Source organism: Ursus maritimus, unplaced genomic scaffold (assembly GCF_017311325.1).
Source record: "Ursus maritimus isolate PB19 unplaced genomic scaffold, ASM1731132v1 scaffold_32, whole genome shotgun sequence".
Taxonomy (NCBI): Eukaryota; Metazoa; Chordata; class Mammalia; order Carnivora; family Ursidae; genus Ursus; species Ursus maritimus.
Genome location: NW_024425786.1, coordinates 18,254,597 through 18,271,030, shown reverse-complemented (window position 1 = coordinate 18,271,030; position 16,434 = coordinate 18,254,597). Strand labels below are relative to the sequence as shown.

At 39.2% G+C, this 16,434-nt stretch overlaps 1 protein-coding gene across 1 annotated transcript in view; it reads right to left on the bottom strand.

Moving 5' to 3' along the window:
* The window catches only part of CLIC4 (chloride intracellular channel 4), a 70,876-nt gene that overhangs the window by 9,145 nt on the left and 45,297 nt on the right, over positions 1-16,434 (bottom strand). Inside the window, exons 3-4 of the mRNA XM_040619001.1 lie at positions 15,077-15,202; positions 8,750-8,856 (exon numbers count right to left, since the gene is read on the bottom strand). Coding sequence (XP_040474935.1) covers positions 8,750-8,856; positions 15,077-15,202 — 233 coding nt within the window. The remainder of the gene's footprint in view (positions 1-8,749; positions 8,857-15,076; positions 15,203-16,434) is intronic.

The window sequence follows — 16,434 nt, the reverse complement described above, 5'->3', positions numbered from 1 at the left end:
TAAGCGCTTAGAGGTATAAGTTTCCCTCTAAGCACAGTGTTAGCCATATCACATAAATTTAGACCTGCTGTCTTTCATAATTTCATTTTTCTTTAGCCCACGGGTTACTAGAAACACACTGCTAAGTTTTTCAAGGACGTAGAAATTTTCTAGCTGTGATTTTGTCACTGATCTCTAGCTTCTTTTCTTTGTGGTCAGAAAAAAAATTTTTTGTATGATTTCAATTTCCATTTTTTGGAAAATTTTTCAGATTTGCTTTATGGCTCAGCTTTACAGTCAGTTTTGATGAAGTGTTCTACGAGCACTTGAAAACCAAATGTATTAATCCGGGGCGCCTGGGTGGCACAGCGGTTAAGCGTCTGCCTTCGGCTCAGGGCGTGATCCCATCTTTCTGGGATCGAGCCCCACATCAGGCTCCTCCACTGTGAGCCTGCTTCTTCCTCTCCCACTCCCCCTGCTTGTGTTCCCTCTCTCGCTGGCTGTCTCTATCTCTGTCAAATAAATAAATAAAATCTTTAAAAAAATAAAAAAAAAAGAAAACCAAATGTATTAATCTGCAGTCATTGGGGACAGTGTTCTATGTAAATATCAGCGAGACTACACAAGTCCATTGTGTTGTACAGTTCTGCTAGACTCTGTTAGTTTTGGGCTGAGTTTAACAGTTATTGCTAAGGGAGTGGGTTAAAATCTCCCACCAAGGCTGTGGATTAGTTTATTTCTCTTTTAGCTCTGTGAATCTGGGTTATAATTTCCAGCCTAGGTATTTAGTAATGCAAATTTAGAATCATTCTATCTTTCAGGTAGATTAACCTTTTAAGTCAGTTTGAAACAGGCTTCATCATCTCCAGTTAGTGCTTCTTTCCTTCAAGTCTCCTTTGTCCAGTATCGGTGTGGCTTTGCTGACTTCTTTTGGTTAGTATTTGCACTCCTTTACTTTCACCTTTTCTGAATACAGGTGTGTGTTTCACAAATACGTGTGTATTCATTCTTGTACATAAGCAACGTATTTTTGAGCCAGCTGGCAAGTGAGGTCTTGGCTTTGGAGAACTTAAGTCATCTACGCCGAATGTAATTACTACAGAATTTGGTTTAAATCTGTCATTAGACATTCTGATTTCTACTTGTTCTGTGTTTGTCTGTGTTCTCCTTTCTTGCTTCTTTTGGATTAAGTTTTGAAAATTTATTCATCTCTCCCTCTATTAGTGTGTTACACATTCTTTTACTAGTCTTTGTTCCCCTGACTTATTAGCATTTACTTAGAACTTTCGCCACTTCCAAGATAATGCAAGAGCCTCAGAAACTGAGACCACTACCTCCCCGCTGTCCCAAAGGCTACTATTGTCATGTATATTAATTCGACCCAGATTTTAAATTCCACAAGGCATGACTGTTTTATACAGACAGTATTCACTTATACTTTATATTTTACTACTTTTTGCTCTCCTTCCGTCTTGCGTCTCTTGGTGTTCATCTGAAATCATTTTCCTTCTGCCTGAAAAACTAGGTATTTCTTTTAGTGGGAGTCTACGGAGATAAGTACTCAGTTTTTGTTTGTTAAAAATGTCTTTATTTCACCATCACTTATTAAAATTCATAAATAAAAAATGAATGTCTTAATTATTACATTCTTAAAGAATTTTTTCGGCTGAAACACTTGGTGAATATGTAATAGAATTAATTCTCAGAGCAGCCATGGGACACAGAGTAGATAATATCCTACTTCAAAGACACAGAAATGAAGGAGAATCTGCCTTATTCTGAGCATCATGACTGACATCTTAGAGAACGTGGATGTGCTCTGACCACTTGGAATTGTAAACTGAATGGTGAATTTTAGAGGCTCACGGAAAAGGCAGTTAGAAAAAGCTGACCATGGGGTGCCTGGGTGGTACAGCGGTTAAGCGTCTGCCTTCGGCTCAGGGCGTGATCCCGGCGTTATGGGATCGAGCCCCACATCAGGCTCCTCTGCTATGAGCCTGCTTCTTCCTCTCCCACTCCCCCTGCTTGTGTTCCCTCTCTCACTGGCTGTCTCTATCTCTGTCGAATAAATAAATAAAATCTTTAAAAAAAAAAAAAAAGAAAAGAAAAAGAAAAAGCTGACCAGTTTAGCGAGTACATGAATCCGGGGCAATAAATACAAATGTCCTATCTTGAGGCAAAAACAAAAAATTATTTGGATGTGCTCGCTTCCACTCTGGGAGAGTGTTTCACTACTTTAGAGAATTTTAATGTACTCTCAGCTCTCTGAAGAGCTCTTAAGATTGTCTTCTGGATTCTACTGCTTCTGTTGAGAGTCAATTGCTCACTCTCACTGCTTTTATCTTGAAGAGCTTTCTCTCTGCCACCTGTAAAGATCCTGTCCGGTTCTCGGCAGGTGCCTATGGTACACACAGGTGTGGTTCTCTTTATATTTGTCCTGCAGGGGTTGTGTAATGTTTGACTCCATGGCCTGTTACCTTTCATCAGTTTTGGAAAATTCTTGGCAATTACCTCTAACTATACCTTTGGCTCCATTTTCCTTCTCCTTCTGGGACTCCAGTTACAATGCATCAAACTCTTTTCATCGTGCTCCCCAAGTCTTACACTCTTTCCTCTGTTTTTTTGTAGGTGTTTTTTTTTTTTTTGTCCTTTTGTCTCTGTGCTTCCATTAGCTATTTCCTTCTGACCTGTCTTCCAGTTCACTAATTCTTTATCACTGTCTAATCTGTTCGATTCAGATACTGAATTCATAATTTCAGATACTGTATTTTTAAATTCTAGAACTTCCATTTGGTTTTTTATACTGTCCAGTTCTTAGCTGAAATTTCCATGTTGTTCTTTTACCTCTGAATATCTATAATAAAGTTAAAGTCAGTATCTGATAACTGAATACCTTGTAGTTTTTAATATGTTTTTAAAATATGTATCATTTTAAAATACATATTAAAGGGGGTGCCTGAGTGGCTCAGTTGGTTAAATGTCCAACTCCTGATTTCAGCTCGGGTCATGATCTCAGGGTCGAGAGAGGGAGCCCCTTGTTGGGCTCCATGCTGGGTGTGGAGATTCTCTCTCCCCCTCTGCCCCTCCCCAGCCCCCCAAGCTCACACTCTCTCTTAAAAAAAAAAGTATTAGTTATGTTCAGTCTTTTAATATTAGCACTGTTAGATTTTTAGAGCTGTTAAATCTTTAAACTCTGGGCTGGTTTATATTAAATTAATAGTCTACCAACCTCTTCCTTCTAATTCTTGTTATTAAATCAATGTATTATTCTTGCTTCCCCAACTGCACTCTATATTCTTTGAAGGTAAAGTCCATGTCCTGGGCTTCCTCCGTACATCCCCTGAAATTCATGGCATTCTATCGAAGTACAAATTAAACATCTGATCAGCATCTGCCACAGACTGAGAAAGGCTAATAATATAAAAATTTGGAGTTTCTTTAATGTCTGGAGAAGGTTCAAAAGGAAATCAGGTGAACATGTAGGACAGACATTATTTACAGCCAGATGAGTGGAGACACTTGTATCTGTCGTATCTTTGTGGGAACCTGAAAAGGAGGTAGGACCGCATTTTGCTATAGAACATAAGAGCCATTTTAAAATGTAAAGAAGAATTCGTAAAATTTTTTACTTAGGGAAATATCAAACAAATTGGAATGTATGTATGTCAAGTGACGAACGACAAGATCAGGATCAAAGAACTACCTATTTTATTGATAAAAGCTCACTCTAGCCATAGCCAGGATCAAGCTAGTTTATTTCTTACAGAAAAGAGTTAAACAGGAGGACACAGGAGCCCAGTAAACTAAAGTTGAAGAATTGAGTTCTGCAACTGTGGAAGTGACAAGGAAGCAAGCCATTTAAAATAAAAGATCAAAAATACAAAAGCAATAAATATAACCTTTCATTGATGACACAGAAGTTATTGATGATGGACATAGTCATGAAATGTTAAATTTATAAACCGACAAGAGAAGGAAATGTGAGAAACAGCGAGGTTAGTAAGGAGTCCGGGACAGGATGGAAAACTTTTCATGGCTGTCCTTAAAAGGGAGTGGGGATGATAAGAACAAAGGGACAGGAGAATCTCAGGACTGTAAAAGAACCAACTTAAAGATTCAATATGCTTCCTATCAAAATTAGTGAATACAGAGTAAATACACAGATATAAGACCGATATAAGGACTTATTCTTTGATCCGATTACAATGAACAGAGTCATGGCTTCTATGGAAGATAATACTGTCTGAATTCAAACACTGAAACCAAGTCTCAGAGGGCACTTGAGAGGTACGGCAAGTCTGGGCAAGTTTATGATCTTCACCCTGCTCTAAATTCATCCTTTCCCTGAATGAGTTTTCAAATACATCCAACAGAAAAAATAAAGCATTCTAAATTTACAAGGTTTGAAACATACAATGTTTCTAATCCCAGATGCAACGCACAGGCTAAAGTTAAGAACGCGGTAAACATTAAAATTACCATTCTTTCTACAATTTTGGACCTAGTAAAGCACCTGCGATGAAGCTGAGCTGCTGTGCCGCGCTAGAATGTCAATGATTTTTCACTAAGAATCTCAGAATAAAAGGTATGTTAACGCAAACAAAGAATGGTGGGTTCGTTTCATTCAATTTTTATGTAACAGCACAAGGAAGGCCAACAAAACAAAGAAAGACAGAGGTGCCAAGACTAAAGAGCGTCACTCAATAAACATAACGAAGTTCTGAAGACAAACCACGAAGGAATCTGGTTAAGATAAAGAAAATGTCCAGACTAACCACTAGACGGCAGTAGCAAGCTACGAGAAAGGCGCTCCTTGTCTTAGCACTATCATTCTCTAACAGCCCTGCTGTGGTCATGCTGGTGTCTCTAAGAAGGTATTTGAAAAGCTCTCCAAAAACTTAGTATCGAATTGTAATAGACACCATCTGATTATTTTTAAATTAGTTCTGAAAATTAGAACACTTTTTTTTGGCCTATGAAACTATAGCAAAATTTTAAAGCACACACACACACTCTCTCTCTCCCTGTCTCTCTCTCTCTCATACACTCATGCCAGGGTCAGAAGTGTGGGGAAATGAATACTTTCATGTTACTGGGAATATAAACTGGTGTAGACTTTTGAGGGGCAAAATCTTTTGACCTATTTGGAATCTAGCACAAGGACATTCACTGGCAGCACTGTCTGTCACAGTAAAAAAACTCGAGACAATCCACTGGACTATCAAACAGTTAAATAAAAATCCGTATTATGGAACATTAAGCGGTATTCCTAAAAAATGAGGTAGATCTATATTTTGATATGGAAGGACTTCTACCACATAATATGTGGAAAAAACAATTGCAGAATGTAAATATACACATACACACTCATATACAATGTTTGCAAAATTACATAGAAAAAAAGGATGGATGCTAACTGTTGGGGAAGAGCTCAAATGAGGTTAAGAAGGGGCACTGACATTTTATTAAATTTATTTCTAAACTATTTTAACTTTTCCAATAAGCATACATTACTCAATTACTTGTATAATTTGAGTAAATGCAAGACAGGAAGCATTAAATTTAACATGACCATATTTGCTGTAGAAAAAGAATACAATTCACAATGAAGAAAACCAAAATTATGAGCCTTACAAGGATAAAACTATATTTTAAAGCTACTGCTAATTTCAATAAAGGGTCATCTTATGCAAACAAATTTTTAAAGGCCAAGAGAGAACAGGGAGAGGTCAGGAGTATTTAAAGATGACTGGGCGCCTGGGTGGCTCAGTCAGTTAAGCATCTGCCTTTAGCTCAGGTCATGATCCCAGGGTCCTGAGATCAAGTCCCACATCCGGCTTCCTGCTCAGTGAGGAGCCTGCTTCTCCTTCTGCCCCTCCCCCTGCTCATGCACTCTCTCTTGCTCTCTCTCAAATAAATAAATACAATCTTAAAAAAACAAAAAGGCGTATTTAAAGATGATTAAATATACAATTCGGTTCCATAGCTACAATGACGAACCACCACCCTCTGATTCCAAACACTTCCACAGAGAGAGAGAAAAAAAGGGAGGGAGCGAATTCTGAAAAGAACTAATTAGAACCTATAGATTCCTTGCCTCCACTAAAAATAGGAATTTGGACATTATGAAATATGCCGTAGAACATATAATGGCAGATTTCATCACTGCTAAATTCATTGAGCTCTTAAGAATATTATAAATACCAACACACTAATAAATTATCTTTTAGTTACATTTGAGAGCTTAATAATTTATATAAATTAATGAAATCATAGAAGTGAGAAGAAAAGATCTGGGACAAGTCATATCTAACCCATTCCCAAAAAAGGAATTACCTATTAGTTTCTTTGAAGGCTTCAAAATATTACACAAACTTATTCCCAATCAGCTTGGACATGTTACCAAAAGAATTCATTCCTTCTTTCTTTTCTTTCTCCTTCCCTCTCTCTCTCTCTATACGTATTTCCCTTTATTTTATTCTTTAAACCCTATTTGTTTATTTTGTACCCAATTTAAGCACTGACCCTTCTCTTTCACTGGCCCAATACTACGGCATCTAGGCATCTAATCCCTTACTTAGAATTACGTCTTAAGAGGTCTTAAACTTGTCCAAACATACTGAATTTTGTAAAATATGTAATAGGCTGTAAGACTAATCAAAACCTTGCCTACTCTGATTTACCATGTTAAATGACAAATCCGTCTCTATGTAAGTGGTTTACAGTTTGAGGGAAGAAGGAGCTGGAACACTAATTTCCAAGGCAGATTTAAGGCATTTTATTGCACTAAACAGACAAGACAACTTCAACAAATCCCATCTACTCAGTAAGCTCCAAAATGATCTGGAATATTGTTTTCTAAAATCTCCTGGCAGTGACAGGCCCTACAGGGAAAGTTGCTTGGCAACTGGAATTCTTATTTACCAATAGGTAATTTACTCTAAAGCCTTCTCAGTTATACACTGTATGATCCATTATGTTGTTTGTTCTTATTGGTTACAACATTCCAAGGACAGTAAGCGTAGGTGGCTACTTAAGACAGTTACAAACTGATAGGAAAAAATAGAATACAAAGTTATACTTAAATGAGTCACTTTCTCCCCTGTTCTCTCCCCTCTATCCCATCCCCAAAGCAATTGTTTGGTTTTGTTCTTTGTGGTTTGGTGGTTTTTTTCTGTTGTTGGTTTTTTTTTAAGCAAACACATTTTATTCCCCTTTCCTCCCCAAGTGTCAAATTCAACCACCCTCCAGGTTCCAAAAACTACAGAGAGAAATAAAAACATTATGAATTTAACTCAGAGGGTTCAGGAACTATGGGCAAGAGCATCTGGATATAAAAGGATGATTTTGTGAAAAGAAAAGAAGTCACCTGCAGGAAGGAAGGGTACAACAGAAAAGATACTGTCTGCGGACAGGAGGGGTTCCATTGTAACTGTTTGTTTAGTGTATAAATTGCTTAGACTGAAACATCAGTCAGAGAAAAAGCCAGTTACTTAGGAAAGTTGTTCCCAAACCTAGGCAGCTACTGGAAAACACTGAGGAGCTGTGAGCCAGGCCAGGACGCTCCGGCTCTTCCCTCTCTCCCTCTGCTGCAGAAAAACATCACATGCAGTGAATATTATCCTAGAAACCCTTGAAATTCAACACGAGATTATAAAATGCCGCAATTTTAAATTTTAATAATGAAAAAATACTAGCCTGAATAGCTTGGAACTCTGCCCACTGAAATCACAGAAGGAAATCAGCAAGTGTTTCCATTTTTTAAAAGATGTTTATTCGTGCTTAACCAGCACTGATCATTTTTTCCCTTTGGTTTTCTTGTTCATCTGCAGCCATAACGTCTACCCAAAAGAACCGCACCCAAGCCACCAAACCGTCCAAAACCATGATGGATTAAAGTGTCTTTAGGAGCCGGCGTTTTTGTTACCGTAATTACTTTTAATTAAACACTAATGTTCTCTCTAGAGAGTTTTACTCAGAGAGAACAATACTTAACATCTCAAAGAGAAGAAAAATGACTGAATGACGGAGTTAAGACAAGGTTCATTAAACGGACCTCTTTCAAAGAGTCTTCCCTTCACCATGCGTAAGTTTGGTAAATGAAATAATAAGATAGTGTCCTTTAATAAATAAAAGAAGGAATTTGTATCTGCACTACCCTAAACAATTCTCACATGAAAACAGAACTTGAAACTGAAATTCCATTTAAGGATGCGAAGAAATTAGGAAGACTGGGGAGTATAAATGCTCTCTTAGGGTAACTCCCCAAATTGCTCTTTAAGGATAATTATCACAAAAATCCACCCAGGCTGATTTTAGGCTGCCAGAACACATAATAAACAAAAGATTTAGTAATAATTTGAATGAAGTTATAGCAATCTATTCCAAACCACCACAACCACACAATTCACTGTTTCTGACGCACCATTAATTCTTTGTATAGCGCCCCCTTCATGAAAACAATTCATTCAATAAACACTGTATCGTACATCTACCATATGCTAGGCACTGACCCACCAGCTAGAAACAGGAAAACAGCAATTTAAGGACTCACCCTGGGTTTATCATCAAATCTCTAATCAACTGTGAAAGCCAGTTTTTAATACTTAATGGGAAGGTCTGGACTCCAAAATATTTATTTAAATTGTCTGTCATAACAGGATTTTTGGATTTATTTGGGTTGTTGTTGTTGTTGTTGGGTTTTTTGGTTTGTTTAAGTGCAACAGTAAGCCAATCATTTGGGTTTTTTGTTTTTGTTTTTTGTTTTTACCTTCATTAGCCTCTGGCCTTGAATTCTTGATATATGCAGAGAATTTGGCAAAGATGTCCATTCCAGCAGTATTTGATTCTGGGTGTTTTGGTGAAAGCTTCAAGTACCTAAGGGGGAAAAGTAAGAATGGATAACAGATCCTCCAAAGACACATTAGCGTTAGGTTCTCTCCATCAACAAACCATTGTTGGAGTTACTAGACATCTTTTAACAGTTACTACTCTAAGAAATGCCATCATCTGTTTTCTATGATATTTTTAAGATGTGTTTTTTCCTTAGGAAACAAAGCTCTGCAGTGTTTTTGTTCACATATTAATATTCTTGGCAACCAAAGGGCATCCGCGCTCCACCTCCATCTTATAAATTAGGATGCTGGGGAAACAGTCTACTTGTTCAGAGGCATAGCCAAGCCAATGGGCACCTTAGAAAGAGAAGTCTGGAGCAGCACTGTCCAAAAGAACTTTCTGCAATGATGGAAATAGTCTACATCTGAATTTCCCAATACAGTAGCCATTAGTGAAGCGTGGCTGGCTACCTGAATAGGAATGTCAACGAATCGGGGTTCTGTAAAGTTAAAAACTCACTTCCGCCATTGCACTAGCCACATTTCAACTATAGAGCTTTCTGGAAACAGGAATGCCAACCAGGTTCTTGGTATATGCCACGCATGGAAGCACCCGGACAGCAGGGAAAAGTGGGCAGCTCGTCATCCGCAGTAGTTTAAGGACAAAAACAGCAGGAAGCAGATCACTCACTTCACTCCCACACTTGGGATTTTCCAGGACCTCCCAGGGACTAGATATTGTCAGGGTGGCACTGAGCAACAGAACAGTAAGATGTGGGGAATTTTGCTAACAAGCGCTCTTACAAACTTTATCCGCTTCGAAAACGGACATTCATGACCCACATTTTTCTTCCAACCACACAAGTGTGTATTTTATGTATTTAAATTCCAAACACGCATACTCAGTGTCTATTTCTTCCTCAAATTGGAAAATACATGTGAGAAGGCTCAGCTCCTCCCTCTTCCCCTCAGCAGAGAGCTACACCCACTGGGAGCCGGCTCCCCAGAAATTCCGACCATTAGCACCATTTTAGGAAGACTCATGGGCTTAAAGGCCCTGTAAAATTTCACTGGGAACTGGGCTTGGTGCAGTTAAGACTTTGGGGGAAAAAACCTTACGTTAAACTAGTAATTTAGATTTCTTCATATATTTTAGGAGGCTGTCTTGCCACTTTTTTAAAATTAAAATTGAAGGTGAGGTATTTTTAGGAAGAAATTCAGTTCAGTTGCAAGCTATAGTGTCTGGTTAGCTTTTTTATTTGTATTTTTTTACATGTGCAATTCTGAATTCAAAGAGAGACAGAGCTAAAAAACTGGACATAGGAGATGATAAAATAACTACTGAATACATACATGCTCAATTTATCTTCCCTTTTAATATCTCTCAATTTTTAAGCTTAAAGATTTCGCTTGTAAACAAAAATATTTACCGAATGAATTTTTCAGTGAACAATTATGGTAAATGAATTTCATGAGGTTATATATTATGTATACTATATTACATATTTTTTCCTCTTAACTATACAAAACTTTAACCTCTTTTTTTTTTTTCCCCCCCTGCCTGGGCTAAAAGAGTTAATTCCAGGTTCAACATCCCTGAATTCCCCTTGACTATAAAAAAATAAACACCCAACCTCCAGTTTAAATGTTTTTACTGCTCTTAATACAGTAACTTCATTGACTCATTTCAAACAAAAAATAGCACAAGGAACATAAGTGCCTCTTCAATACATCTATGTCTTCCTCTAGCCAAGTTTCCAAAATTATTCTTCTTTTCCCCAACCAATACTTAGCTGTACCTACTTTTTCTAATGAAGGAAGACCTGAAGGTAGGCTTAAACTGCAGACCATTTATACATTCATTATTCATATATGTTCCTTTTTTCTAATTATTAAGGATCTACTCTGTGTCAGGCATTATACTAAGTGCAGAGGTTGTACTGAGGAGCACATAGAAGCGTATTTACTAGAGACCTATTTAAATGAACAGGTAAGACTAAAGAAGGATTTGCAATTGGCATATCCTTATCCGTATGAAAACATGCTATTACAATTCTTAAAAAATAAAACAAAAACAAAAAAACAAACCACTGTTCTCTAAAGCAGGTTAAACAGGCCTTATTCTTCTCCAAGACAAATCATTAAATTTGTACTGTTAATTTAATGCATACGATACTAGAACTACAAGAGACCATTCACCTCAAACTCTCGTTTTGCCTAAAAGGAAATTCTATTCCAGAAAGGTTATATACTTGAGCCCCCCAAATCCCAGACTGGTGAAAAGTACTGCCAAACTACAACACAGGTTTCCTGTCCCCAGATCAAGTGTTCTTTTTGTTCTTGTTTAACTACAGATCAAGTTCTCTCTGAAAGACAAATCAAATTCTAAACCAAGAGGTGCTCCAATCAGCTGCCAGCTTATTTTACATTCACCCAAACACTGGATTTTAGTAATTCACCATATTCACTTTCCCAAATAGCTTGATAAAGCAAAACTCTTTAATGACTGAGAGCCTCATTTCAACATTTGACAAAAGGCAGGCCAGTAATCAGTAAAAGGCTATGTGTCGACATCATGGGCACAAGCAACCGGGGCGTGCAGACTTTCAGACCCGTCCTGCATTCTGTATTACACCACAGACTACTAACGCTAAGACTAGCTCAGACTATTTCCACCCTTTTAGGAAAGACCTCAGACATTTTCTTTCTCGTGTGAATGTAAGAATAAAGTCTGATTACACAACCCATTAAGTTACCCTTGTAAATTCCACTTTCATTGTATTTCTCACTTAAAAAGGGGGGGGCTTACTAACACTTTATAGGGCTCTTCTCCAAAACTGTCAGCCTCCCCTACCCTTCTACCCTTCCGCCATTAAGTCAGCCACGCACACAGGTCTGCTTAAAGATCCAAGTTTCAAAGCTTTTTTGGGCAAAGTACTCCCTCCATTCAAGCAAGGGGAACTAAATATATATTATATATATATATATTATATATATTATATATATATATTATATATATATTATAAATACTTTCCCCAGAGGAGAAGGAAGATAAAGTTTCTTCTTTCTATGTATACTGGTCACACAAACCAGCACCAAGTTCCTTGCTCTAAGCTCTTCACTAGTCCCCAGATTCTGAACAACTCTGGAACAAGCAGTTGCCCGTATTTATCTTTGTCATGACTGAATCAGAAGCGCTCGCACAAAAACACTCTGTTCTCAGTATCATCAAATGCCAAAAACATATTATTAGAGATGCTAGAGTCTGGTCTGCCAGCTTGTGCAACTCCTCTGCCTTTTCTCTTCCTCCGCTCTGGAAACAAGGCGGCTCCCAACAGGGTCTGAGGAGGATGAGCAGTAGTGAAGGACCCGAAGTCCTGCTTGTCCTCGAGGGGAAAGGCCAAGAGCCCAGATGGTCCCTGAACGCCCTAGAGCACAGGAAAGGGAAAGGAATGCCCGCGGTGGTCCTGGAAAGAACTTCCTCCTGCTCCTTCTCCAGAAACAATTCTGCATGACTGAGACTCTGCTGTCCCTCGGCATGTCACATCAGGGGCTGCAGAGCCCAGGAAGGGGAAGGCACTCCCAATCTACAGGCACTGTTCCAATGCACAGAAGTAAAAACTCATCGGGGGCGCCTGGGCAGCTCAGTCGGTTAAGCACCTGACTCTTGATTTCGACTCAGGTCTTGATCTCAGGTTGAGATAGATGGAGACCTGAGTCAGGCTCGGGGAGTTTGCTTGAGATTCTCTCCCTCTGCCCCTCCCCCCACCACTTGCACGCGCACACAGGCACGCTCTCTCTCAAAAAAAAGAAAAAGAAAAAAAAAGAAATTAAAAAATCATCAGAAGTTAAACCTCACCTGTTTCTTTCTTTTTTTTTTTTTAAGATTTTATTTATTTATTCGACAGAGATAGAGACAGCCAGTGAGAGAGGGAACACAAGCAGGGGGAGTGGGAGAGGAAGAAGCAGGCTCATAGCGGAGGAGCCTGATGTGGGGCTCGATCCCACAACGCCGGGATCACGTCCTGAGCCGAAGGCAGACGCTTAACCGCTGTGCCACCCAGGCGCCCCTCACCTGTTTCTTAAAAAGGATTCATTAAATTTAGTTTGCCAACCACCTTCAGTCCCAGCTGCTCATCACAGGAAACTATCTTCGATTTCTCTCCTGCCCTTCCTCCAAGCTTGAGCCAGCCTGCAATCTTACACTCGCTAAAGCACAATCCCAATCGAAGACTTACATTTCACCTCTTTTGTAAAAGTCAAACTCAACAAAATAAAAAACTGAAAAACAGAAGGAGGAGAATAGAACACGGGTTTTTGAAGTCCTACAGGCCTGGCTTTGAAGTATGCCAGCTCTGCCACCAGTAACTATAAAACTAGGACAAGTCACTGAGACTCCTCGTCTGCAGTTTCCCCACAAAGTCTTGGAGAGGAGTGAGATAATCCACGAAATAACCCACGCTGCACCGCGCATGGCCCATCACTGGCACCTGAACGTTAGTAACAGCGGAGGCATCAGAAACATCAAAAATACTCCCTACTGTAAACAAAGTGGAATTTTAAAACTTTACTTAGAGGGGCGCCTGGGTGGCACAGCGGTTAAGCGTCTGCCTTCGGCTCAGGGCGTGATCCCGGCGTTATGGGATCGAGCCCCACATCGGGCTCCTCTGCTATGAGCCTGCTTCTTCCTCTCCCACTCCCCCTGCTTGTGTTCCCTCTCTCGCTGGCTGTCTCTATCTCTGTCAAATAAATAAATAAAATCTTTAAAAAAAAAAAAAAAAGTTATGATATGGGGCGCCTGGGTGGCTCAGTCATTAAGCATCTATCTTCAGCTCAGGTCATGATCCCAGGGTCCTGGGATTGAGCCGCACATCGGGCTCCCTGCTCGGTAGGAAGCCTGCTTCTCCCTCTCCCACTCCCCCTGCTTGTGTTCCCTCTCTCGCTTTCTCTCTGTCAGATAAATAAATAAAATCTTTAAAAAAACAAAACACATTATTAAAAATAATAATAATAAAAAAATAAGAAGCTATGATAGGTCTTATACAGGCTACCAAGAAACCAGAATATTTTGATATTAGCTCTACCACTATCCTCATGTCTATTACCTCTGAGAAGAATAGCAAAGAAGGAATAATTACAATCGTCGTTCCTACAGTTGAAGAAAGCCTGGAATGCCCATCATTCCTTCCTGTGAGCTGCCACCTTTTGTAAATTAAAGCTGAATCCAAGTGTTCTCTCTTTTTTAAAGCCTTTCCTGATTCCACTCACTTTCCCTCATCACCACACGACCTCTCCATCCATACTGGGGTGTGTTTCCTGAGGACGGGAATTATGTCTTATTCACTACCGTATTCGTAAGGCTTTGTTGCCTAGGAACTGCAGAATAAATGAATGAGTGAATTCTGAGTAACTGATTATTTTAGAACCCTCTGACCCAATAATCCCATTCCTGGGAAATTTATCTGGATATGGAGAGTAAAAGTCAAACCAACTAGCGAGAAAGGCTTGGGCCAGAAAAACGACATTTCAGTTTTCAGGATAATGGAACAAGAAAAGCCTGAAGAAATCCGTAAGGCCCTGAACCTACGCCAAGAGCACAGTATGATGCGAAACTGCACATCTGCCATTCAGGTAACTGTCATTACAGTCCCTCTATCCCTCACCTGTACTCCACATCATAGGAAATAGGCGGGTACCTTAAAATCGTTAACCATGTGGACTAATGTGTAGGACCTGGGAACCTAGAACACTTCAGAGACATACATAAATAAAAACTGAATCCCAGGGACACAGTCTAAAAAGTCAATCCCCTTGAGTAACGGCTTCAGACAGTTACCTTTAAAATGGCCTGATAAGAAATCCCCCAGCAAACTGCAGCTCCTGCTTAAGACATTCTCCCTGGGTTCAGTCTTAACCTGTCTCTCCCCATCTCTTCTCTTCTCTGAACTTCTCTCTCAGTTCGGGACCAATACCCCTCAAAGAGCCAGTCTTTCCTAACCGAGCTCCCATGTCCCAAACCTACTTTCAATGTATACTCTATAGCTTACTCACATTCTTCCCTAGGCTTATTGGCCTAGCCAGAAGCCAGTTCTGACATCTGTGCAGCATTAATTATAATAAATGAAGAGAAGCCCCAGTCGCTGCAACTTAACACTGTATGGATTTAACTCCAGTACCATCCAGAGAAAGAGCTCTAAGGGCCAGAAAAGACCAAACTTTAAAGAGATGGTAATATTTCCACGCATGTTTTCTGTGATACTCACTTGGGAGGGCATAAGACTTCTTCAAGAAATTCTTCAATCTTATTTACATCCGTTTTGACTTCATTGTTGAAAGTTATAAATGGTGGGTGGGTCCCAGGAGCCAAGTTCTGCAGGTCTGCAGGCTTCCTGTCAAAACAGTCAAAATTGGATCATGTTTTACTCTGGGAAGGCAACAATACTTTAAATTACTCAGAGTGGTTCTAAATGTTTACATACATAAAAATGAGTAAGAAATAGTATTTTGGGGGGCACCAAGGTGGCTCAGTCGGTTAAGCATACGACTCTGGATTTCAGCTCAGGTCATGATCTCAGGGTCATGAGATCAAGCCCCACATCAGGTTCCATGCTGGGTGTGGAGCCTGCTTAAGACTCTCTCTCTCCCTCTACCCCTCCCAACTCTCTCTCAAAAACCAAAAAAAAAAACCAAAAAAACCAAGAAAGAAAAAAAAAAAGAAAGAAAAGTAAATAGTATTTTTTTCCTACTAGTTTAACAGCTGCAATACCATTCTACTAAGAAGCAAACCTTCCCAAAGCACAAAATACATAATAAGAAAATCAGGAACCTCTGATACTAACCAAAAGACAAAGTCCTCCTTCATTCTCATTCCAAATTCAACTGAAGTGTTTATTAGAAATGGTGGTAGAACTGAGAGGAAACAGTCTCTAGTCTCAACTCTAGCGCCAACTCATTGTGTAGACAAATAAACCATAAATTCTCTAGGTCGTCATCGTCTTCTTCTTTTTTTTTGTAAAATAAGGAAGAGCAGCTAATTCCTACAGTCCTTTCTAACTATGAGATTCCAAATTCAATTGCTACCAATTTTCCATTTTCCTAGAAGTCCACACTCAACAAGGAAAAAGATCACCAGTCAAAATGACTTCAGTATATAAAACATAGCATAACCAAAGGAAGGCACAATACAGAAAGGGCAAATTATTATAGTGAAGACAGGCTCAAAATACACATTAGGTAAGAATTTTGTCCAAATTCATTAAAAAGCCATCAACAAGTCAAACAGGAGTCAGAAGAAATCGATACACAATAGATAAAATAAGTGAACACGTGGAAAAACGTAAAAAACTATTATCAAAGAAATTCAAGAGTAAACTATGATGACATTTCTCTCCTATTAAGAAAAACTGAAAATCAACAGAACACTGATAAAGATGGTGAAAGTGGATACTTACAACTACTAGTAGCATGGAATGTTGGTACCACTCTACTAAAAAGCAAAATGGCTCACCTAAGCCCACCAGTGAATCCTAGAATCAGTAATAATGACCAGATAGTGTGTATATCCCAATGACAAAATACAGAGCATACATGACTATCTACGAAGTATTCGTGGGGGGGGGGG